The 25,616-nt window shown below is 34.2% G+C and overlaps 1 protein-coding gene across 4 annotated transcripts in view; it reads left to right on the top strand.

Annotated features, from left to right (window-relative positions):
- Nucleotides 1-19,669, top strand: part of LOC149784463 (retinol dehydrogenase 11-like) — a 57,037-nt gene extending 37,368 nt beyond the window's left edge. For all 4 annotated transcript variants that reach the window (XM_089932545.1, XM_089932546.1, XM_089932544.1 and 1 more), the window contains 4 exons: nucleotides 4,895-5,020; nucleotides 8,895-9,194; nucleotides 13,824-13,932; nucleotides 18,277-19,669. In XM_089932545.1, the coding sequence (XP_089788671.1) occupies nucleotides 4,895-5,020; nucleotides 8,895-9,194; nucleotides 13,824-13,932; nucleotides 18,277-18,466 (725 nt within the window). In that variant the 3' untranslated portion in view covers nucleotides 18,467-19,669. The remainder of the gene's footprint in view (nucleotides 1-4,894; nucleotides 5,021-8,894; nucleotides 9,195-13,823; nucleotides 13,933-18,276) is intronic.
- Nucleotides 19,670-25,616: the final 5,947 nt, after the last annotated feature.

The following is a 25,616-nucleotide window of genomic DNA, read 5'->3' as shown; positions in this document are numbered from 1 at the left end:
TTATATGTAATGCCTTGTGTGTCTTTTTATATGTAATGCCTTGTGTGATTTTTTATATGTAATGCCTTGTGTGTGTCTTTTTATATGTAATGCCTTGTGTGTGACTTTATATGTAATGCCTTGTGTGTGACTTTTTATATGTAATGCCTTGTGTGTGACTTTTTATATGTAATGCCTTGTGTGTGACATTTTATATGTTGTGATGTATATCTATATTTTTTGTAATTCCTGGTACATGACTTTATCCAATTTTTTCATTTTTTTTATTCATAGCTGTAAATTGTACAGAATATCTTAGTTTTGCCTTAAGAGTGGAATATTACACAGGATCTATAAATAATCGCTTATGTATGTGTTGACAATTATTAATAATAAGACTTAATGGTGCCTTTGGATTAATTTCTCACTGGCTGATGGGGTTTTGACATTTCTAGAAGAATTCAGTAACTTCCCATTGTTTGAGCTAGGTCATAAGAATAGGCAAGTTCAATGCAAAAATGAGTAGTGTGATCTGTCACGTGAGCTATATTGTGAAAAAAAGAGTCGTAACATAAGGTGTATATAAGGAGAGAACTGAACAATCAGATTCATCCTGATTTGGGAGACATTCTTTTTTCTTGTGTTCCTGTTATAAGTCTGCAGACATGTTTTATGTTGTACTTGGATGTTATTCGAGAGGAAAATTTGGATTAATGTCGGTTAATGTAGACGTTTAATGATTGCAGGCTTATTGTAAGTGAAAATTGTGGGTTTTGTGCAGTTATGGACACAAATCATGATTAAAACTATAAAAAATGCTAATTGGTGTCCATTTTTCAATTTAGAAATGAAATCGAATCCAGACATATCCTTCTAAACATTGTAAGAAGAATTAAACCAAGTATTTATGCAACCACTGCCTGAAATTGATAGATTGAGAGAGAAAGAAGAATATTGAGAATAAATCATCCCATTAATAGGGTTACAGTAATGGAAAACATAGCATACAATAATGGAAAACATATCTTACCTTCAATAGACAGATCATAGGAAAAAGAAAACACAGGTAGAACTTAATAAATATTGTCTTGGGTGATTAGGAATTAAATTTAAAGAGTGCAGGGTCTGCATGTACCATTTCAGATACAGTAGAATTCCAATTACCAGGCATCTGATTAACCGTCAATCTCTGTTAACCATCAGGGCATTGTACATCAAAATATTAAAAACAGGTACATATACATATGTAGATATTACGATTTTTTGATGACCCAGTCTATTGTATAATACTTTTAATGTACATATTCTATTATCCGTCTGTTCCCATATCCATCATGGTCAAAGTGTTATTGTTGATAATTTTGAGTACATAATGTAATCTAATGTATTTGTTTTCTCACTGTGGCAGGAGATAACTTTGGCATCATGTATAGCTAGATTCTACATGGATAATTATTCAGGTTTTCATAAAAGAGTACAAAACTCGATGACCTTTATACAGGTTGAGAAGCAATTATAATACCTGATGAATAATACTGTGTTTTGCATCTGCTACCTAAATTGCAAGGGTGCAAGGTTATTTTAGTTTAGTTGGAAAATAATTGGGTGAGAAAAATAAAATCTATGCCATTTGGGGAGACAAATAATAATAACCCCTTGACTGGGATTTCCTTGTCTCAGTCCAAACCTCAATGTAGATTTTTTTAAAATATACAGGGATCTGATGTCCTTTTATTTTCTCACTGTGGCAGGAGATAAAATTTTGACTATATTAAGGATTTGATGTATATATTTTCTCACTGTGGTAGAAGATAATTTTGACTACACATAAATATTTGATGTATATATTTTCTCACTATGGTAGGAGATAATTTTGACTACATATAAGGATTTGATGTATATATTTTCTTACTGTGGTAGGAGATAATCTTCACTCCATATAAGGATTTGACATATTTATTTTCTCATTGTGGCAGGAAATAATTTTGTAGCTTATATGGTAAAGCATCAGAACGTTAATTTTAGGGTCGCTGGTTCAACAGCCTGGGTCAGCTAACTAAGTTTATTTTTTGAAAAGGCACTTATCTCTGATTTCCTTGGTCTGATATACCATATATACTCACATATAAGGTGTCTGTTAGTCGTCCCCAGCCTCCCCTTTTCAGGGCTGCAAAAAGCTAACTTATCTTTGATCCATCTGTAAGTCAAGGTGTACTATAAGTGAGATCCATCTCTATGGATAAGAATTGCACTTGGGAAAAATAGGCAGGCAAAATAGATTGATAGGAAAAATAAAGACACCACCAGTATAAAAGAAATGCAGTTGTAGTTTTGAGTCTAGCTTTGGGTAATAAAATCCATAATGCTTGATAGTTTTAAAAAATGTATATGAAATAGCTATATATATTTTATTATAGCTCACTTTCCATCGTTAAAATAGTTGCTTACAATGATCTGGTTTACAATATCCCATAATATGTTAATTCCATAAATCTTACAGATAAACAATTAAAGAAATTTACACGATTCACTGTATCATATAAATGTTGCTGTTCAATGTCATCTGGTTCAATGCCCCAAAATTCATTATCGTCATCTAATTTACCCAAATAAAGTTCATTGTAAATATCATTCAACTCTGACTGTGTCATCCTTGTGGTGCTTATGAAGAGACTGCCTTTACAAGCTAAGGGCTTATGAAGAGACTGCCTTTACAAGCTAAGGGCTTATGAGGCGATTGACTTCACAAGATAAGGGCTTATGAGGAGATTGACTTCACAAGCTAAGGCCTTATGAGAAGATTGACTTAACAAGCTAAGGGCTTATGAGGAGATTGACTTTACAAGTTATGGGCTTATGAGGAGACTGCCTTTACAAGCTAAAGGCTTATGATGAGACTGCCTTTACAAGCTAAGGGCTTATGAGGAGACTGCCTTTACAAGCTAAGGGCTTATGAGGAGATTGACATCACAAGCTAAGGGCTTATGATGAGATTGACTTCACAAGCTAAGGGCTTATGATGAGATTGACTTCACAAGCTAAGGGTTTATGAGGAGATTGACTTCACAAGCTAAGGGCTTATGAGGAGATTGACTTCACAAGCTAAGGGTTTATGGGGAGATTGACTTCACAAGCAAAGGGCTTATGAGGAAATTGACTTCACAGGCTAAGGGCTTATGAGGAGATTGACTTTACAAGTTAAGGGTTTATGAGGAGACTGCCTTTATAAGCTAAGGGATTATGAGGAGACTGCCTTTACAAGCTAAGGGCTTATGAGGAGATTGACTTCACAAGCTAAGGGCTTATGAGGAGATTGACTTCTCAAGTTAAGGGCTTATGAGGAGACTGACTTTACAAGTTAAGGGCTTATGTGGAGACTGACTTTACAAGTTAAGGGCTTATGAGTAGACTGACTTTACAAGTTAAGGGCTTATGAGGAGACTGCCTTTACAAGCTAAGGGCTTATGAGGAGACTGCCTTTACAAGCTAAGGGCTTATGAGGAGACTGACTTTACAAGCTAAGGGCTTATGAGGAGACTGAGTTTACAAGCTAAGGGCTTATGAGGAGATTGACTTCACAAGCTAAGAGCTTATGAGGAGACTGCCTTTACAAGCTAAGTGCTTATGAGGAGACTTATGAGCTAAGGGCTTATGAGGAGACTGCCTTTACAAGCTAAGAGCTTATAAGGAGACTGTCTTTACAAGCTAAGGGCTTAAGAGGAGACTGACTTACAGGCTAAGGGCTTATGAGGAGACTGACTTTGCAAGCTAAGGGCTTATGAGGAGACTGCCTTTACAAGTTAAGGGCTTATGAGGAGACTGACTTTACAAGCTAAGGGCTTATGAGGAGATTGACTTCACAAGCTAAGAGCTTATGAGGAGACTGCCTTTACAAGCTAAGGGCTTATGAAAAGACTGACTTTACAAGCTATGTGCTTATCCACAGGCAGATAACTTAGGATATATTATTTGGAAATTAAATCCTGCTTTTATAAAATGCAAATTTAAATCAAATCAAAACATTTACTGCATAAAATACAAAAGGTGTTTATACAACAAAAAACAATGTAATGCAAATACAGGTTTTTCGGATTTACTTGTAAATACAAACATTGATGGATGATTCACTTTGCAGTATAATATTTAATTCTAATATTTTCAAATTATTAAAATGCAAATCAATGTAGATACAAGTATTGTGTAATGAATATCATAGATACAGCACATACCAATTATGTATTTTTTGGATGGGAATTGTGGCATGACAACATTGAATTCATTGTGGTTTGTAAATACGGCAGACATCTTAAGATTCCAATATTACCGCTAGAATTATGTAATATTTTGTATGCCACTTATATCAGATGACCCCTACTCTGCATGAATAGTTTTCAGCAAAACAGATGTCAACTTATAAGCAAGTATATATGACACCAATAGTGTTTTAAAAGTGCCATTAAAACCCACTAAAACAAACAAACTCAGTATGACACCTGTAATACAAAATTACAAAAGTTAGTAAATATATTAAGCTCATTCTATTTGACTGTAAAGTATTTTGGTAATTTAGTCCAAGTTATCTTCAGGAATCTGATGTTTTACTGCCACTATACAAGGTACACTAAAAAAGACAACACAAAGTGCCTTGCTTGCATTTTCTTACACTGACTTTTTTTATCAAGACAATATAATACTGTTATAATGGATTAAAATTTATTTACATTTTTACTTCGACTTTCCTAAGTGGCTGATACAAGCATCACATATTTTTAGCAATTAAAACAGATACTTCGTTTTAAGTATTATGAAGATTGTTTATCCATTAGATTTATTTATATTTTAAACACTTTTTTTTATCTAAGTGTTACTAAATGTTAGTCTAAAAAAATACATGCCTCTTCTGATTTCCCTTCAGAAAAAACTGGCAACTCAAATGTTGTGTTTTACATCTTGGACCTTGCTGATCTAGACTCTGTGAGACAATTTGCTGCTACTGTCCTGGAGAAAGAGAGCCATCTGGACATTCTAATCAATAATGCAGGTATGGAAATACTGTTCAGCATAAATTTTCAGTCAGTACAAAATAAATGCTGATAGTTTCTTATAGAAGAGTATACAGAAAATAATTCTGTATTACTGTATGTTGTTGTTGCTGTGAACTTAACTCCATTTTTCAGAACATGATAGGCTGTACATGGCACCCAGTACATCATGTGGAGGAAGAACCTCAGGAAGAAGAACCATCCTATCCCATGGAACGGTTCTGGTAAGCTTTCTTACGTAGCCAAATTGGCCGAAATGGAGATTCATACCTTGTGGACAGAGGTGAAATGTTAGTGACCTGTAAAGGCAAGTGCCTTAGACCACTTGGTCACCTGGAGCCTCACAATTACTGACTGTATAGATATAGTAAAACCATTTTATATAAGACACCCGAGGGACATACTCATTCTGTCCAAAATTATCAGGTATATACATATTTAAGACGAATACAAAATAAGGGTATTTTACAAGTCTTTCTGTTGTGAGAAGGTATCTGTCAGGGCAAATTTTACTGTATAATATATTTCATTATAATTTATGTATGAAAGTTTGTTTTTCCTAAGGACATGATTGATTTTTGCTGAAGGACACAAATGAGTTTTATTGAGGATATGAACAATTTTTATTGAACCTGCCTTGGCATAAGCTGGACATCTTGACCACCTTGTCATTTATTTCAGTGTCTATCTATTCATACATCCATCTGTGTCAATATCCATCTATTCTGTAATCCATCTATTCAATAATCCATCTATTTATACATCTATCTGTGTCAGAATATTCTATTCATACATCCATCTGTGTCAATATCCATCTATTCAATAATCCACCTATTCATACATCCATCTGTGTCAATGTCCGTCAGTGTCAATATCCATCTATTCAGAAATCCATCCATTCATACATCTATCTGTGTCAGTATCATCTATTCATACATCCATCTGTGTCAGTGTCCATCTATTCATTCATCCATGTTAATGTCCATCTATTCATACATATATCTGTGTCAATGTCCATTATTCTTACATCCGTGTCAATATCCATCTATTCATACATCCATCTGTGTCAATATCCATCTATTCATACATCCATCTGTGTCAGTGTCCATCTATTCATACATCCATCTGTGTCAATGTCCATCTATTCATACATCCATCTGTGTCAATATCCATCTATTCATACATCCATCTGTGTCAATATCCATCTATTCACACATCCATCTGTGTCAATATCCATCTATTCATACAGCCGACTGTGTCAATATCCATCTATTCATACAGCCATCTGTGTCAATATCCATCTATTCATACAGCCATGTCAGTGTCCATCTATTCATATATTCTTCCATGTGAATGTTTATTTGTACATCCATCTGTGTGAATGTCCATCTATTCATAGATATATCCATGTGAATTTCTATTCTCTGATCCATCAGTGTCAATATCCATCTATTCATACATCCATCTGTTTCAGTATCCATCTATTCATACATCCATCTGTGTGAATGTCCATCTTCCCATACATCCATAATAATAATAAACTTTCCTTAACGAGGATAACACATTTGGTCATGATTGACCCATCTTCCATGTGGTCCTCAGTTTTTGTTTTTGGCTATGTTAAAAACAAACAAAAAACCCACAAAATAAAAATACAAGACCATGCACATAATCAGGTGTCGGCACACACTCATTCATACATATTTAACATGAATGACTATGTGTGACTTTACTGGGAAATGTACACATATGAACAATATTCAGTACACAGGTACATACATTTCAGCATAAATCGTATGTATTATGTATACTGAATAAGATCTGGACATATCAGTTATGGATATGATGATAAGGTTTTCTATTCAGAGCTTTTCATTTGTCATTCCAGCTGGTCAAGAAAGAATTGAATTATATTTTGAAAGAAACAAGGGAAGTTGAATTATGTATCCTCAGCGGAAAAAATTCCATATAGTAGGTGCTGATACAGTAAATGAACTTTTGTAATGATTGATTTTTGACCATGGAATCTGGAGATTGTTGTTAGTCGTAGGTCGGAGATTATGCTCAGTTTTTGATGATCTTAGTTTAATTAGGTTAGAGATATAATCTGGAGAAAGACTGTTCAAAGACTTATATGTCATGATTCCTTTAAAATAAAGAATATGTTTTTGTATAGGTAGCCATTGCCGACATAAAAACAAAATATTAGAGGGAGTCATAACAGGAATTTCAGTATTATTCGGGCTGCCCTTTTCTGGAGTTTATCAGTTCCTTGAGGAACACCACTTAAGATATGACATGGTTCAGATATATATTTACCCGTGCAAACAACCCGGTGTCTGTTAGTGATGTGAACCAGGCAACTGAGTTTGGAAAAAAGTTGAAGGCTGAAAGTATTTTTAATGAGCACCGAATGGTCAACAAGATAGAATGGTCTTTTTAAATCAATGAAGATTGCGCCATTAGGTTTGACTGATTCTACTGCTGGTGGCCATTGGTCTATAAGTTTTGTCAATGCTGTTTGACATGAATGATTCTGTCGTAAACCTGATTGTGATTTATAGAGGTGTTGGTACTTGTCAAGATATCTGAAAATATGCTTGCTGACATCCATCTGTGTGAATATCAGTCTATTCTTACATTTGTCTGTGTGATTCATACATCCATCTGTGAATGTCCATCTATTCATACATCCATCTGTATGAATATCTATCTATTTATACATCCATCTGTGAATGTCCATCTATTCATACATCCATCTGTATGAATATCTATCTATTTATACATCCATCTGTGAATGTCCATCTATTTATACATCCATCTGTGAATGTCCATCTATTTATACATCCATCTGTGTGAATATCTATCTATTTATACATCCATCTGTGAATGTCCATCTATTTATACATCCATCTGTGTGAATATCTATCTATTTATACATCCATCTGTGAATGTCCATCTATTCATACATCCATCTGTATGAATATCTATCTATTTATACATCCATCTGTGAATGTCCATCTATTTATACATCCATCTGTGAATGTCCATCTATTTATACATCCATCTGTATGAATATCTATCTATTTATACATCCATCTGTGTGAAAGTCCATTTATCTGTGTACCCATCTGTGTGAATGACCATCTGTTTATACATCCATCTGTGTGAATGTCCATCATTTCATGTAAATATCCATCTCATCTAAAATCCATCTGTGTAAATGCCTATTCATGCATCCATCTGTATGAATATCAATCTACTCAGACATCCATTCATGTAAATATCTATCTTGTCATATATCCATCTGTATGAATGCCTATTCATACATCCATCTGCATGAATATCTATCTATTCATAGATCCATTCATGTGCATGTCTCTCTATTCGTATATCCATCTGTGTGAATATCTGTCTATTCATACATCCATCTTTATGACTGTCCATCTATTACATCCATCTGTGTTAAATGTCCATCTATTTATATATCCATCTGTGTGAATATCCATCTATTCATACATACATCTATGTGAATATCAATTTATTCATTCATACATCTGTGTGAATATCTGTTCATACATCCATGTGTATGAATATCGAGCTGTCCTTATATTCACCTGTCCATATGTCCTAGATTAATGTCATGTTCTTTATTTGGCTAAATAATAGAAGAACTTGACCAAGGGATGTGTAATGGGTAGGTGAGAGTCTCTTGCTCTTGATCAGGAATGGTGAGACAGTAAGAGAAAATACTAAACAAAGAAAATAAATTATATTTCTTGCTAGCCAGAACATCTTGTATTAGAGTTGCTTAATTATCCTCGATGTTGTCAGACTTGTTGATTTTTTTATGCATGTTTATAAATTTTGCAGGTATTGGCAAGTCAGCAGTGCTTATCTCAGGAAACACCACCAAGCAAGGCTTTGATTTGGTATTTGGCACAAATTACCTGGGACCATTTCTACTTACATACCTCCTTCTGGACTTGCTAAGATCATCGGCCCATAGTCAGATTATCAATGTCAGCTCACACATGCATTGGTTCTGCTTTCGTCAGTTGAACTTCAGCAATGAGACTAAAAATGGTGTTCGATATCCATATCTAAAAGGCTATGAGATCAGTAAACTGGGCAATGTCATGCATGCAAGGGAACTTGCCAAGAGATTGCAGAGTAAGAATTTAAGTATTCTAATTCTAAACTTTTTGTTTGTATTGCCCATATCACTAGATATAATAATTTGGGTTTTGCAACCTTTTCAAACACATTGGCTATAAACATTTAAATTATACTCATTCAGTTTATATGAGCCTTTTTGAGTACATTTATATGCCAAGGTTTTCTTGGTACATTTATATGCATGGTTTTGTTGGTACATTTATATGCCACAGTTTTGTTGGTACATTTATATGCCAAGGTTTTCTTGGTACATTTATATACCAAGGTTTTCTTGGTACATTTATATACCAAGGTTTTCTTGGTACACTTATATGCCAAGGATTTGTTGGTACATTTATATATCAAGGTTGTATTGATATATTTATATGCCAAGGTTTTGTTGGTACGTTTATATACCAAGGTTTTCTTGGTACATTTATATGTCAAGGTTGTGTTGATATATTTATATGCCAAGGTTTTCTTGGTACATTTATATACCAAGGTTTTCTTGGTACATTTATATACCAAGGTTTTGTTGGTACACTTATATGCCAAGGATTTGTTGGTACATTTATATACCAAGGTTTTGTTGGTACATTTATATACCAAGATTTTGTTGGTACATTTATATGTCAAGGTTGTGTTGATATATTTATATGCCAAGGTTTTCTTGGTACATTTATATGCCAAGGTTTTGTTGGTACATTTATATGTCAAGGTTGTGTTGATATATTTATATGCCGAGGTTTTCTTGGTACATTTATATGTCAAGGTTGTGTTGGTACACTTATATGTCAAGGATTTGTTCATACATGTATATGCCATGGTTTTGTTGGTACATTTTGTGCCAAGGTTTTGTTGGTACATTTATATACCAAGAATTTGCTGGTACATGTAAATGCCATGGTTTTGTTGGTACATCTGTAAGGTTTTGCAGGTACATCTATGAAATTTTGTTGGTACATTTATATACCAAGGTTTTGTTGGTACATTTATATACCAAGATTTTATTGGTACAGTTATATGCCAAGGTTTTCTTGGTACATTTATATGCCATGGTTTTCTTGGTACATTTATATGCCAAAGTTGTGTTGATACATTTATATGCCAAGGTTTTCTTGGTACATTTATATACCAAGGTTTTCTTGGTACATTTATATACCAAGGTTTTGTTGGTACACTTATATGCCAAGGATTTGTTCATACATGTATATGCCAAGGTTTTGTTGGTACATTTATATGTCATGGTTGTGTTGATATATTTATATGCCATGGTTTTGTTGGTACATTTTTATGCCAAGGTTTTGTTGGTACATTTATATGCCAAGGTTTTGTTGGTACATTTATATGTCAAGGTTGTGTTGATATATTTATATGCCAAGGTTTTGTTGGTACATTTATATACCAAGGTTTTGTTGGTACATTTATATACCAAGATTTTGTTGGTACATTTGCATACCAAGGTTTTGTTGGTACATTTATTTGCCAAGGTTTTGTTGGTACATTTATATACCAAGATTTTGTTGGTACATTTACATACCAAGGTTTTGTTGGTATATTTATATACCAAGGTTTTGTTGGTACATTTATATACCAAGATTTTGTTGGTACATTTACATACCAAGGTTTTGTTGGTACATTTATATACCAAGGTTTTGTTGGTACATTTATATACCAAGATTTTGTTGGTACATTTACATATCAAGGTTTTGTTGGTACATTTATATACCAAGATTTTGTTGGTGCATTTATATACCAAGATTTTGTTGGTACATTTATATGCCAAGGTTTTGTTGGTACATTTATGTGCCAAGGTTTTGTTGGTACATTTATAGGAAGCGCTTTGTTGGTATATTTGTGTGTGTAGGTTTTGTTGGCATATTTATATGAAGTGGTTTTGTATGTACATTTTCAAAAATAAAACTTAAAGCTAAACTATAATCTGAAATGTTTGTTTCACTTCAAGGATTTACTTTCTGTTTAATTAAAAATGCATTCTCAGAATAAATATTTGTAAACTAAACCTGTATTGATGATAGTTCTCAAACTATGCATTAAAATGTTTACAAATAACAGACCATATTTAATGTAAAATGTTTAAAGATACAATCTATTTAATATTTATATTTATAAAATAGGTTTAGAAATATGGTGGTTATCCAACTCAAAGGTTTAGAAATATGGTGGTTATCCAACTCAAAAGTCATACTTCTCTGAAGTGGTCACAGTTGATACTTCCCTAAAGTGATCACAGTTGATACTTCCCTAAAGTGGACACTTTGATACTTCCCTAAAGTGGATGCTGTTGATACTTCCCTAAAGTGGTCACAGTTGGGAACAAAATGTGTGGTCATTTTTATAAAGTTTTGATTTATAATGGACTTCAGTTTAATTGGAATAAGTGTTCTGTATATAGAATTTATAATGACCTTATTAATATGTAAGTGTTCTTTATAAAGAGGTTTAATATATAATGGCCTTATTAATTGGAATTAGTGTTCTGTATATAGAGGTTCAAATTATAATGGCCTTGTTAATTGGAATTAGTGTTCTGTATATAGAGGTTCAAATTATAATGGCCTTGTTAATTGGAATTAGTGTTCTTTATAAAGAGGTTTAATATATAATGGCCTTATTAATTGGAATTAGTGTTCTGTATATAGAGGTTCAAATTATAATGGCCTTGTTAATTGGAATTAGTGTTCTGTATATAGAGGTTCAAATTATAATGGCCTTGTTAATTGGAATTAGTGTTCTTTATAAAGAGGTTTAATATATAATGGCCTTATTAATTGGAATTAGTGTTCTGTATATAGAGGTTCAAATTATAATGGCCTTGTTAATTGGAATTAGTGTTCTGTATATAGAGGTTCAATTTATAATGGCCTTGTTAATTGGAATTAGTGTTCTTTATAAAGAGGTTTAATATATAATGGCCTTATTAATTGTAATTAGTGCTATGTATATAGAGGTTTAATTTATAATGGCCCTATTAATTGGAATTAGTGTTCTGTTTGATTAACAATTGTCATATTAATTGGGATTAGCGTATGTGTACCAATATAGCGATTTGATTTTTATTATAATGGAATAACTATAACTTTATAGCTATGTCAAAGCTAAGACCCATCTGGAGAGACAAGAATATCTGTCTGAAAACTAAAATCAGACTATTGCGAGCTCTAGTCATCTCAGTCTTTTTGTACTCATGTGAGGCATGGACCCTGACAGCAGAATTACAATGAAGAATCCAGTCACTTGAAATGAGATGCTACAGAACCATCCTTGGCATCTCTTACATGGACCACATCACAAATGAAGAAGTGCGTAACACCATCAGGCGTGAAGTAGGCCAATATGAGGACCTCCTCACCACCGTCAAAAAGAGAAAGCTGAAATGGTATGGCCATGTCACTAGAGCCAACAGTCTATCCACAACAGTCCTGCAGGGCAGTGTCCAGGGTGGCAGAAGGAGAGGTAGACAGAGAAAAAAGTGGACTGACAACATCACAGAATGGACCAGGAAAAGTTTTGCGGAGACACAGGCATTGGCACATGATCGAGACAAGTGGAGGGAACTGGTCAGATGTTCAGCAGCACAGTGCCTCAACGACCACACTAGGTCATGAGACTGATGACGATGATGATAATGGAAAAAGTGGTAGACTGGATTACAGAGGATGTCAGCTTTCACTATCTTTGAGTTTAACCCTTTACCTCATGCAAGCGTCTTTGGACGCCTCTACTCCATTCACATGGAAGCATCTTTTGATGCCTCTACTCCATTCGCATGGAAGCGCCTTTTGATGCCTGCTGTAAACATCAGCCATTCTGAGCAGGTTTTCGTAGTGCCACCTTCGGGGAAAACCCACCTATTAGATACTACATTCATTTCTGCGAATGACAATTATGTCAGATCATGTGGTCACTGTTTATGCACTGGTCGATATCTGCTATTTAAAGTAACTGGGTTGTAGTCTCCACTCTCCAAAATGGTGGTCGTGGATTTCATTCAGTACTTACGAAGCTTTCACAATTAGAATCACAACCATGAAAGATTCAATAACTTAGTGGCTCTGATATTAATGTAGGCAGCAATTAGTTTTATAAATTATCAAATTCAGATGACTTAGTGATGTAGACACAGACGAAAAACATGTAAATTTTGAGTATGGGAAATGGCAGCTACGTTTGGTTACGCGGCCTCACTGACATGACGGTGAACAAGTTCTCTCAAGATTTTAAAGCACATAAAAAATTCTTCCATGAAAATAATTACACAGCTATAACAATCGGACTTTACTCTTAAATTTTTCCACATACAGTAGATGTGTTCCAAAAATGGAAAATGGTTAAAATTGCTGCTAAACGTAACATACACTATATTGCTTAACAGTTCACAGGCAGGCCTATGCGTATGCAGTCAGCTAGGTAACAGGTGTTCTATTTATAGCGCACTGCACTATGTCACTATGCTTTATGAGGTAAAGGGTTAAGAGCACACTAAAGTTGAGGAGTTTAGTGAATAGAATATAGAACATTAGAAGTTTAGAATATTTTATCTGTTGCTCTTGTTATATCAGGATTATTTTCTAAAATTAATACATGTCACTGCATTATCTTTATTATCTTCTTACGGCACAGGTATTCGAGCAAACTCGTTGCATCCTGGATTGGTTGAGACAGAGATATGGGCACCACTTCAAAAGAAGTATCCAGGATGGTTGTACAATATACTAGTAGCAATCAGAAGGTACATGGCTAATTCACATACTATATGTACTCACTTATAAGTCTGTCCAACTGCAGACTGCATATATTTGTATCACATGCCAGCAGATCTGGATCTATCCAGTTTGTTACAAGTAATCAGTAGAACAATCAACACAGACCATAATCTGCCATTACTTAATTTACCGGCAGTTCAGGGGCCATATTGTTTGCAGTTGAACTTGACTGAAAACAGGTAGTTTATAGAATGAAGTTATTAAGAACACTGGGTATCATCAAGACAACATGCTGATGCAAATTAGTGTAGTGCATGATACCTGTGATATCTTAAAGCAGTATTGGGCATGATACCTTTAATATCATAAATCAGTATTGGGCATGATACCTGTGATATCTTAAAGTGGTATTGGGCATGATACCTTTAACATCATAAATCAGTATTGGGCATGATACCTATGATATTTTAAAGCAGTATTGGGCATGATACCTTTAATATCATAAATCTGTATTGGGCATGATACCTGTGATATCTTAAAGTGGTATTGGGCATGATACTTTAATATCATGAATCAGTATTGGGCATAATACCTGTGATATCTTAAATCAGTATTGGGCATGATGCCTGTGATATCTTAAAGCAACATTAGGCATGATACCTGTGATATCTCACAGAATGTTGGTTCTTTCATAGTTTTAATCAAGATCTTTAATTTCTGACATTGAAATATTTTTCATGCTATTTATGTTTGTATACATACTTAATTTGTGTTGTTTAAATCTAAATAAGAATTAGATGATCAGTCTACTTGATCAATTGAAACCTTTAAGTAAATGTGGCCTACTATTTATCCTAAGTTAATCTTCCATGGGAATTTGATGTGGAAAGTTGGCAAAATATGTCATTTCTTAGCTAAGACCATTAGAAATTTAAAAGACATAATTGCCAGCCATAGTCCAGAAGAGCTTCTGAAGTCCAGCTGGTCTTTAACACAAGTTTGTTATCACTACGCCTTCTAAATTTGGGGGGTGGGGGTGATTTTTATGAAACCTGTCACATGCATTCATTCAAAGGTCTCAAATGAAATTGATACTGCTCTGATATCCAGTATAGTTGCCACAACAGCCATCTTGAAAATCTTGCTGTCACTTCTGTTCCTGAGTTAGTGACCATATAGGTGGTGCTCTGCAGTTTCGTATTTTGCATAAGGGTTAGGATTTTAAAGAAAAATAATTTCCCCGGCTTTCCTCACTAGTTATACTGGCTATTTAAAAAAGACCTTGTATATCTTAGGTATAATTCAAAGAACCTTTAATTCCATTTATTTTGGTGTATGATTGATGGGTGTACTATGGGTTATAGAGTATACAGCTTGGCTTTACTTCAGATGTGCACCTTTCAAAAAAGTGCTAGCTCTACTTGGTCATTTTCACTTCCTGAACTTCAGAGGTAAATTGTATAAAAAAGAGCCGATAACTTTTTTTTACATTTTATATATTTGGTAATTCATTCATTGCACTTTCAGAAGCTTGTATTCTCTAGTCTGGAAAAATTCATTTTCCCTATTTTAATAGCTGCTATGTATAGTGTACTTTAGACTAATTCAGGCTGACTTTTTAACACAAGGGAGCAGTCATTTTAGTTAGCAGTGTGCTTAAATCATGTAAAATTTCCAAAAGTACAATATCCAAAGAAATATCATCCACATTACATTAATGTAGCATAGAGGTATGCCAACATTCTCTCCATTGTGCATGTTTTAAATGTGAACTACTTCACATTTAAAACATGCACAATGTAATATATGTCACTCTTTCAAAAGTACATATTAACTGGTGAGCGGGGCTCGGCTGGTCACATTCAGCTTGCTACAGCCAATCGAATAAGGGCCATTATTTTTTTATTAAGCATACTACACCCAATCAATGGTCACATTTAGCTGGTTTAACAAGTGTAGAGAAGGGTAGCTTAATTGTCTAGTGAACAATAGCAATAAATTTCAAAGATCAGTTTCTTAATAAAGCTACTCAACATCTTTCCTGCAAGTGGAATAAACCCTTTAAGTGAACACTTAACAGTAATGAGTCCTTCATACAGACACACCATATGGTTTTTAAAAATGTAGTTGTGTGTATCAGCGCAATCAAACCTTTACAATAAAAGTCCAAGGTAAAAATAAAAAGTTTAACAACAATTAACCTTTGTTGTCATTTTTCAATTCATATTTGAGAACCTTTTTATAATACTCCAATACATGCCTGAGAACCTGAGCAAGTATATCTTTACCATTGTTTATTTGATATATTTTGTTGGCTTGTAAAAAAGAAATAGTGTTTAAAATAGTACAGTGGCACGTATAAAATGCCATTGGTGGGTGAAATGCTGTAAAAATTTACTTTTATAAATAGTTTGATAGAGAAAATAAGTGTGACAGGGGAGGTCGATACTAAAACAGTTAATTCAGAACTTAAAAGAGCATACTTTCTAGTACAGTCATTATGTCAGTGTTCTTTTATTTGTTACAACTTCCATATGAATGTTTCGTTAATAATTTTCACAATTATGTGGATGACAACATTTATTTTGGTGGAAAATGTTCAAAAATAACTATGAGAATATTTTAATCCCCGATTGTAGTATATTTGCCATGATTCAGGAATTATTCTTGTATAAATATCCAGTTGTAATATATTTGCCATGATTAAGCAATTATTCTTGTATAAATATCCAATTTTAATATATTTGCCATGGTTCAGTAATTATTCTTGTATAAATATCCAATTGTAATATATTTGCCATGGTTCATTAATTATTATTGTATAAATATCTAATTGTAATATATTTACCATGGTTCAGTATTTATTCTTGTATAAATATCCAATTGTAATATATTTGCCATGGTTCAGTAATTATTCTTGTATAAATATCCAATTGTAATATGTTTGCCATGGTTCAGTAATTATTCTTGTATAAATATCCAATTGTAATATATTTGCCATGTTTCAGTACCCGATTGGAATGTATTTGCAACAGTTCAGTAATTATCTTTAACCATTATCTTTAAAATCATCAGAGCACAGTTAAAACTGTTTCATTTTTTTTTTGTACCACTCCGGTGGCCTAGTGGTTAGAGCATCTGCCTCAGATGCGTGAGGTCATGGGTTCGATCCTCTGCCGAGTCGTACCAAAGACTTACAAATATGGTACTAACAGCTGCCTCACTTGGCATTCAGCATTAAGAGGTTAGTGTTAGGACTGGTCGGCCTGGTGTCGGGATAATGTGACTGGGTGGGACATCATGCTACAGGTCTGCAGCATGATGCCCCAGTGCTGTACATCACTATAAACTGCCATATTGCAGACATCATAGCGATATGACTAAAACAGTGTTAATACTACGTTTCAAAAAAATCCAAATCCATTTTTTTTTATGTGCATTTCTTTTTCTTTGATTGCATTACAAGATTAATCAGCACATTCAAGAAGATTAGGGCATTCAGACATAAGAGACACAGGGAAACAAATAGTCATGGCCTGGCCTAGAGATAAAAGACAGGTGTGGGGAGGGTACAGAATTGTTCCTAACATGTTCGATGATGATTGCACAGTACACATAAAGTGGAATATCCATGTTGTTACACTTTTTTAAATATAGTTTCCACTGGCTGTACGACACACATCAGATGTAAATTCTTTTTAATTCCACAAGTGCAGATACCTGGCCAATTTTTCATTACTTTGTATAATAGCTTATATTCACTAAATGACTTGCAGCAGATGGTAATTCCACAAGTCACAAATCAATGTCGGCCACCCTTTAGTACAGTCTGACTTATCCTGTAATACATTGATATTGCACAGTGAGTGTAGTAGAATGTAAAATCAGTGGCAGCTATGTAGGCATGAGTAGAAAATTGTCAGTACACTTTATGTATATCTAGTAATATTGCTGTATTTATGAAGGCAGTACATGTGTTTAGTTTACCTAAGCTAAACTACATACCTTGTACTTAGCTCACGATTCCTATACTGCAGTTATCATGTCCACATCATACATTCCAACAGAAAAATCATTTAAACTTGTATAGTGAGATATCTGTGGATATATGTCCATTTAACATCAGTGTTTTAGGTCATACGTTAGACCTTAAAATGTAGACCTAACCTTGGAGACAAAAATGGCAGCATTTGCTTTTAGTTTTCTTTTGGCATCAATTTCCTAATGATACAAGTTGCCAACTTGCCTCATGGACATAATGATGGACTGAGCCTGAACAACACACATGGTCCATTTGGTGGTAAAATATGTATATTTGTCATTGTAAAGCTGTCCTTAGTTTTCCACATCATTGTTTCTGTATCATTTAGATTGGTTGGTCTGAACTGCACAGAAGGAGCCCAGACTACAATCTATGTAGCGGTAGATGAAGGAGCCAAAGAATACAATGGCCGATACTTTGCCAAATGCACAATATCCAAGGAAAACAGACTTGCTCTGGATGACAGTGCATGTGCCCTGCTGTGGGATCACAGCATGAAAATGTGTGGTCTGAAGTAGAAACATGTTCTACATAGTACAGTGCCTTACATGAGGAAAGAAAAGATTTGGGCAGCAGATATAACAATCTTGAAGGAAACTGTTCAGGAAAATCAGAATGCAGATTTTGATGAAATTCAGCCTCATCCTGCTTGCTGTCATCAGTGACACAGATATTTCTTTTGGTAGCAGCAGCAGCTCTAACAAACTATTATGATTATGGAGAGATACCAACAACCCAACAAGCCATTATGATTTATGGAAACATACTAACCACCCAACAAACCATTATGATTTATGGAAACATACCAACCACCCAACAAACCACAATGATTATGGAAAGATACCAACCACCAGCAAGCCACAATGATAATGGAAAGATACCAACCACCCAACAAACCATTATGATTATGGAGAGATACCAACCACCCAACAAGCCATTATGATTTATGGAAAGATACCAACCACCCAACAAACCACAATGATTATGGAAAGATACCAACCACCAGCAAACCACAATGATAATGGAAAGATACCAACCACCCAACAAACCATTATGATTATGGAGAGATACCAACCACCCAACAAGCCATTATGATTTATGGAAAGATACCAACCACCCAACAAACCACAATGATTATGGAAAGATACCAACCACCAGCAAGCCACAATGATAATGGAAAGATACCAACCACCCAACAAGCCATTATGATTATGGAAAGATACCAATCACCCAACAAACCATTATGATTATGAAGAGATACTAACCACCCAACAAGCCATTATGATTTAAGGAAAGATACCAACCACCCAACAAGCCACAATGATTATGGAAAGATACCAACCACCAGCAAGCCACAATGATAATGGAAAGATACCAACCACCCAACAAGCCATTATAATATGGAAAGATACCAGCAAACCACAATTATTATGGAAAGATACCAACCACCCAAAAAACCACTATGATTATGGAAAGATACGAACCACCCAACAAGCCACTATCATTATGGAAACATACCAACAACCCAACAAGCCACTAATATTATGTCTTGGTCCAAATGAAATTATGCATAAACCAGTAGTACATTGTTTGTAAGAAGAGAGGAGGAGAGATGGCAGTTTTTCACTCTAAGATCAGATATTCAAACCTGAACAGACCTATCCTGATTGTATTTCTAAATTTTCAGTTTTCAGTTTTACTAATAAATTTTTCTTTTAAAAGATTTTTGTTATCATTTTTCTCATTCACAATCTATATACATGTACCAGAAAATTCTTAGATAAATAGAAAAATTTTCATATTAATTTATAAATACAGGATCAGATCTGATTTTGTCATTTAGACTTAGAACGTTTGAATTTTTGGTTAATATAGAAATTAAGAATCAAGTCTGACTTTATCATTTAGACTTAGAAAATGTGAAATCCTGATTTTAGGTGTAATTATATACATTTCGGCTAAGAAACATTTATGGCTTGGCCAGTCTTGGAAGTGTTAGTAACTGTGAAGAAAAAAAACAACTGCCACTTTTCTGGACAGGGAGAAAAGTAACTGTTTTTTTAAACGTCAAACAAACTAGGTAAATTATGGCACTCTAAAACTTTGATATTCATCCCCGTTATATTTCAGTATTAATTATCCCAGCATTTTGTCAAAGTGTTATGGCTGTTTTGATCGTCTCCCTTTGTCCATAAATGGCTTCTAAACTGCTGTGTTAAATTATCTAATATTAAAACATTACCCAACCGACAACCATTGTCTCCCTTTGTCCATAATTGACTTCTAAACTGCTGTGTAATATTATCTTAAATTAAAAGATTTCCTGTGTCACAACCATTGCCAAGAGGGGCATAGTTTGTAGGACATTCCCTAGCAGTATCTATAGGGCAGTCAAAAGGCTAACATTTGGGAATTTTTTTTTTACCTCTCTTTAAAAATGCAGTCCACAGCATCATGATACATACAAGGTTAAACAATATATGACTGGGCTTTAGGTCATGACCTATATGTCAGGGGAGGGCAGGAGGCAGTATATAATATAACACAGGAAGTCTTTAGTATTTCAAAAGAGAGTCAGTATTTGTCCTTCCATCTGTCCATTACACAATCAAGTGAATGCAGCTAGGTTCAAAGTTTCTAATGGATTTCCTTTAACTTCATTATCTAAAGATACACAAAATGGCAACTACTGTGTTCACATAATTTGTATGCATATAATCCTGAAGTTTTAATTGATTACTGTGAAACTTGATCTTTTAATAGATTACTGTGAAACTATCTTTTAGCAGATTACTGTTAAAACTTAATCTTTTAGTGGATTACTGTGAAAATTTACATTTTTAATAGATTATGTGAATCTTAATCTTTTACTTGATTACTGTGAAACTTAATATTTTACAGGATTACTGTGAAACTTAATCAGTTAGTGAATTACTGTGAAACAATAATTTAGTGGATTACCATGAAAAATTAATCTTTTAATAGATTACTGTGAGACTTAATGCTTTAATGAATTACTGTAGGACTTTGTACATATTGAGGTCATAATCAGAAGATGTAGATGTGGAAAAATCACTTTCCTCATGCAGTTTGGGTCTGAGTTACGGCTGTTTTTGTGTCCTGCAACTGAATGCAGTGTCTGAAAGAATCCTGTAAATGCTACATGTCTCATAGTTTTGATGGTTCGCTGTGACACATCCTGGTCATCATCTGAAGGGGTATAGACAAATCAGTTTGCTACTGCTTGTTTTCTTACAGCATTGCCTTTTTGTGCTTGGCACTAGATTTAAAGAGAATGCAAGTCTTAAAGTTGCTTAATGACAAGGTTTATTTTCCTTTTTGACTTACAGCTAGCATGGTAGAATCATGTGAGGTGGATTGCAGCACAACATGATGCACATTATGGCCATCATCAGAAAGATGTGAATATTAACCAGTCATTGTACTCAACATGAGTTTTGAGAGTTTGAAGTTATTGCCTCATACAAAGTATGACGGAATCTTGTGAAGTCCGCTAGTTTAGTCTTGTAGCTATGTATAGCATACATGCTGATGCTGCATGAAGTGCTAACCACCTTCAATATTGTCTTCATTCTGCAATTTTTTAACTCCTGACGTTTTGTAAGGAGGGCAATGCAACTAAATGATAAGGAACATTACAGTCCATGATTGCTACTAAAAGTATTCCTTCAAAGATTGTGTGAAACCTATTGATGAGACAGTTTCTTATTGAAATTAACCGAATATCAGCAATTGTCTCCATTGTACAAGTCCTGGGTACTTAAGTTTTTGCAGCATGATTCACGTGGTGTAACAATGTCCACACAAAGCTTCTGTTTAGATGGCATGAAGCAAATACATTAATGTTTCGTTTTCGTCCAATGTTATGTGTTGATATTAGAAATAGAAGTTTATTTCACGTGAATCATTTTCACTGCAGTGTCTAAAACCCCAAAGAAAGGAGCACGTGAGTGATAATTATGTAGTTACCAGATTTCATTATCGTTTATATAACACGTTTTCAAAATTGTTCTTATAGAAACATCAATTCCCGGAAGCATACAGGCTGGCTGCCATAAATATGATGTCAGAGTCATAACTGAAAAGTATTATTATTCTAGTTGTAATATACTTATGTACATACGTGCTTACACACCTACCTACCTACATATATACATATACAGACCTTTAACAATAAACAAAAGTACAAACTAATAGCCGCAAACAAGGCCAAAAACGGCAGCAAAATGTCAAGAACTCTAATGAGGTTAATGCTGCTAATTCGCTCGTGAGCTTCATTATTAAACATTGTCACTATTGTACAGAAATCTTCGTTTTATTCAGTTTCGCAGAAGATACAATAGAACAAATAGGAACGTTTTATGTGCATAAACTAATAAATCAAAAATAAGAGTTACAACCAACGAGGATAATAATAGTGACTTTCAGGAGTACAAACTTTTGGGACTAATTGAATTTAGGAGATAAACGAAGTATTTGCTTTTGAAAAAAAAACATTTAAGCTGGCAACATGCTAGAAAATAAAATGTGTTTTCGTATCTCACTAAAGTTTACAAAAGATGCTAACATATCACCCGTTTCTAGAGGACACATTTGTATATCATGGAGAGTTAATTCCCTTGAAAGAGAGTTCTAAAGAGCGTAAATTCTTGTGCACTGACCTGATTCTAAAATCAAATAATTCATCCTTTACCGTGTTCTTCTTGTCAATATCACTGAGAAAGGACAACAACAAATGAACTAGGACAGATTAATGTTGCTGATATCTATCCAGAAGGCACCATAATGATGGTGTTTAGGAGGTAATGGAAGTATTTTGTCATTTTAAAAATCCTTTGAAGTCTGCAACACTCTAAATAAGAGCGACATGTGTTAAATGTCATAATTATTGTACAAATATGTGATAGCTATGCCCTACAGTTTTACGAGAGCTGAGGCCCAGCATCATATCTGGACGTCATCAGTTTGAAGAAAGAAAAAAAATTATATTGTGGAAAGTTAAATCACTTGAAATGTAGTTTTCCAGGTTATCCATTCCAGTGACGTCACCTGTTTTTGAAATCAGATCTATCAAACATTTTATTGTCTTTATCAAAGATAAACTCAAAATTGACTAAGGCTTTAAAATGCAAATCGAAAATTTGCAAAAGTCTTTGTTATGAAAGCCATTTAAAACAATTCTTGAACAGATGATTATGAAAATTGTACCATCTAAAAATTTAAATATATCTAAGTGTGTGAATTAATCATAACACATAGACAATTATATCTGCGAGAAAAATACATGAACCTAACTAAGCTGAAAAAGAAATAAGGGGGGGGGGGTATGAAATACCGAATGTAAGAATTTATATTATAAAAGAATATTGCAAGCTTCTTATTTTCCCAATTGTGAAAACGCAGACCAATACACTCCGTCTTTAGTACAATTAATTAGACGTCCGTTATAACAACTTCAGATGGGTATATCTAACAGATGTTGTTTGTATTGTACACATAAATTCGTTGCTCAGGTCATGTGACATTTTTCTGTTAAATATTTTCTAGTATATTAGTAGTACCGCTCCGGTGGCCTAGTGGTTAGAGCGTCCGCCTCGGATGCGGGAGGTCGTGGGTTCGATCCCCGGCCGAGTCATACCAGAGACTTAAAAAATGGTACTAACAGCTGCCTCGCTTGGCGTTCAGCATTAAGAGGTTAGTGTTAGGACTGGTCGGCCTGGTGTCAGGATAATGTGACTGGGTGGGACATCATGCTACATGTCTGCGGCATGATGCCCCAGTGATAGACATCACTATAAACTGCCACATTGCAGACATCGTAGCGATATGACTGAAAAATTGTTAAAGCTACGTTAAAAATCAAAAATCACATCACATCACTAGTATATTAGTAACTATATTACAAACATTCCCATGGTATTAATTAGTGTTAAAGTGATAGTGTATGTAACCAATGCGAAAACTGTGTTACGAAAACTGAATTGTCACTCAAAATGATTACCATGCCACGAAAAATATCAAAGTCACATTCTTCTCTATTTCTGTTGTTAGTGGATGTCAGGGTGTCCATTGTTACATAGAAACTGTCACGTGAATCGATAGGAATATGGTTGTTTTCTGTTTTTCAACGGCTTAATGACAGTATATTACTTCAACATATAATATATGGTAAACTATTTTGTTGCACTAACCTAAAATAAAGTCAAATATTAACCGAAGTAATAATAATCCACGGCTTAGATACCAACAAGAACTCGTCCCATTCGTTGCAAACCCTCATTGGAGGTAAGTTATTTTAAGTTAAGCTAAAAAATAATAATGCACAGAACTTGCCCCACCACATTTAAGCTCAAAAGCTGTTCAATACGAGATTATGTAGGAAAGATGACTTTCCCTGATTATGTTGGAAAGATGACCGTTCACTATAAAAATCAGAGTTAAGAATGTTTTAAAAACTTGTATATGACACCATTGGTAATCGTTGTCATTCACAGCCTTACTTTCGTTCCTATTTGTAAATATACAGACACATTTATATACAAATATAACTTTAATAGTTTTTAAACATTGTACACCAGTCTAGAGAAAACGATGTTTTTATTATTAGTAAAAGACATGAAAATTAACGTACAAGCAAAAATCAATATCATATCTACTACACGATATTATTTCTCTGAATAGATTGCAGACGTTTTGACAAAAATGACGCTTTTAACAAAAATCACACTTTTGACAAAAATTACATATTTATTACTTCTGCGTGAAATGTCATGATGGACTGAATTGAGTATACGTTTTATTACTGGTTTCATCCTTGCATAAATACTTTGTGTTTAGCTTCATCGTGCACATTTCTTTAAAACCACTATCAGAGGTAGTCGTTTGCTCATTTCTTAAGTGAAGAACATGTAAGACTCTTTCGCACTTTGCATTGTTTTAGATTTAGGTTATATCAACTTCAGTTTACTAGAAGCCAAAGCATGAAATGTAAAGACAATTTTCTATGTCTCCGATGATTTCTCACATCCACTAAAGTGAGTATCTCCTTTCATCCTTGATCACTCAGCTGGACGTAGTAAATGTATTCCTTGTCGATTCTAATGACACATCGTGGTATTTGTGTCATTGACGCCCATTTAAATTTGGAGTAAGATCGATTTGCTCTGTAGAGATACTCGTGGCCTTGTCCAACATCATTTATATGTGTTCTGAATATGATGTTTACGATTATTGTTTGATACGCCATCTTGAACCAAACCAATGATATCTGAGATGCCGGAACGACCTAAGTATGCATTAAACTAATCATACTATGATATTTTGAGATCATTACCTCAACAAACCAGTTCTGTAATTTTGATTGCGTCGTTTGAAAACTAAATATGGACATATAACATTCAAGGACTATTTAATAATTTCATACATTATCATAAATCAATGGACTTTTCAAACTCATGTTTCTTATCAAGTAGGAAAAGGCTAGAAAAACAAAAGTGAAAGTCAATTGTAGACGTTAGTCGCTAAAACAGTCCCAGTTACTTAGCCGGGTAATTTATTCTGGACATTTTGTTAACGTAACAACGAAGTTCGGAGGAAATATAGTGTTTTGCCTATATGTTAATGTTGTCAGTAGTATGTTCGTTCGTT

Source organism: Sinohyriopsis cumingii, chromosome 14 (assembly GCF_028554795.1).
Source record: "Sinohyriopsis cumingii isolate HCF-2022 chromosome 14, ASM2855479v2, whole genome shotgun sequence".
Lineage (NCBI taxonomy): Eukaryota > Metazoa > Mollusca > Bivalvia > Unionida > Unionidae > Sinohyriopsis > Sinohyriopsis cumingii.
The sequence above is the reverse complement of the archived record's forward strand: the minus strand, read 5'-3'. Positions and strand labels throughout refer to the sequence as shown.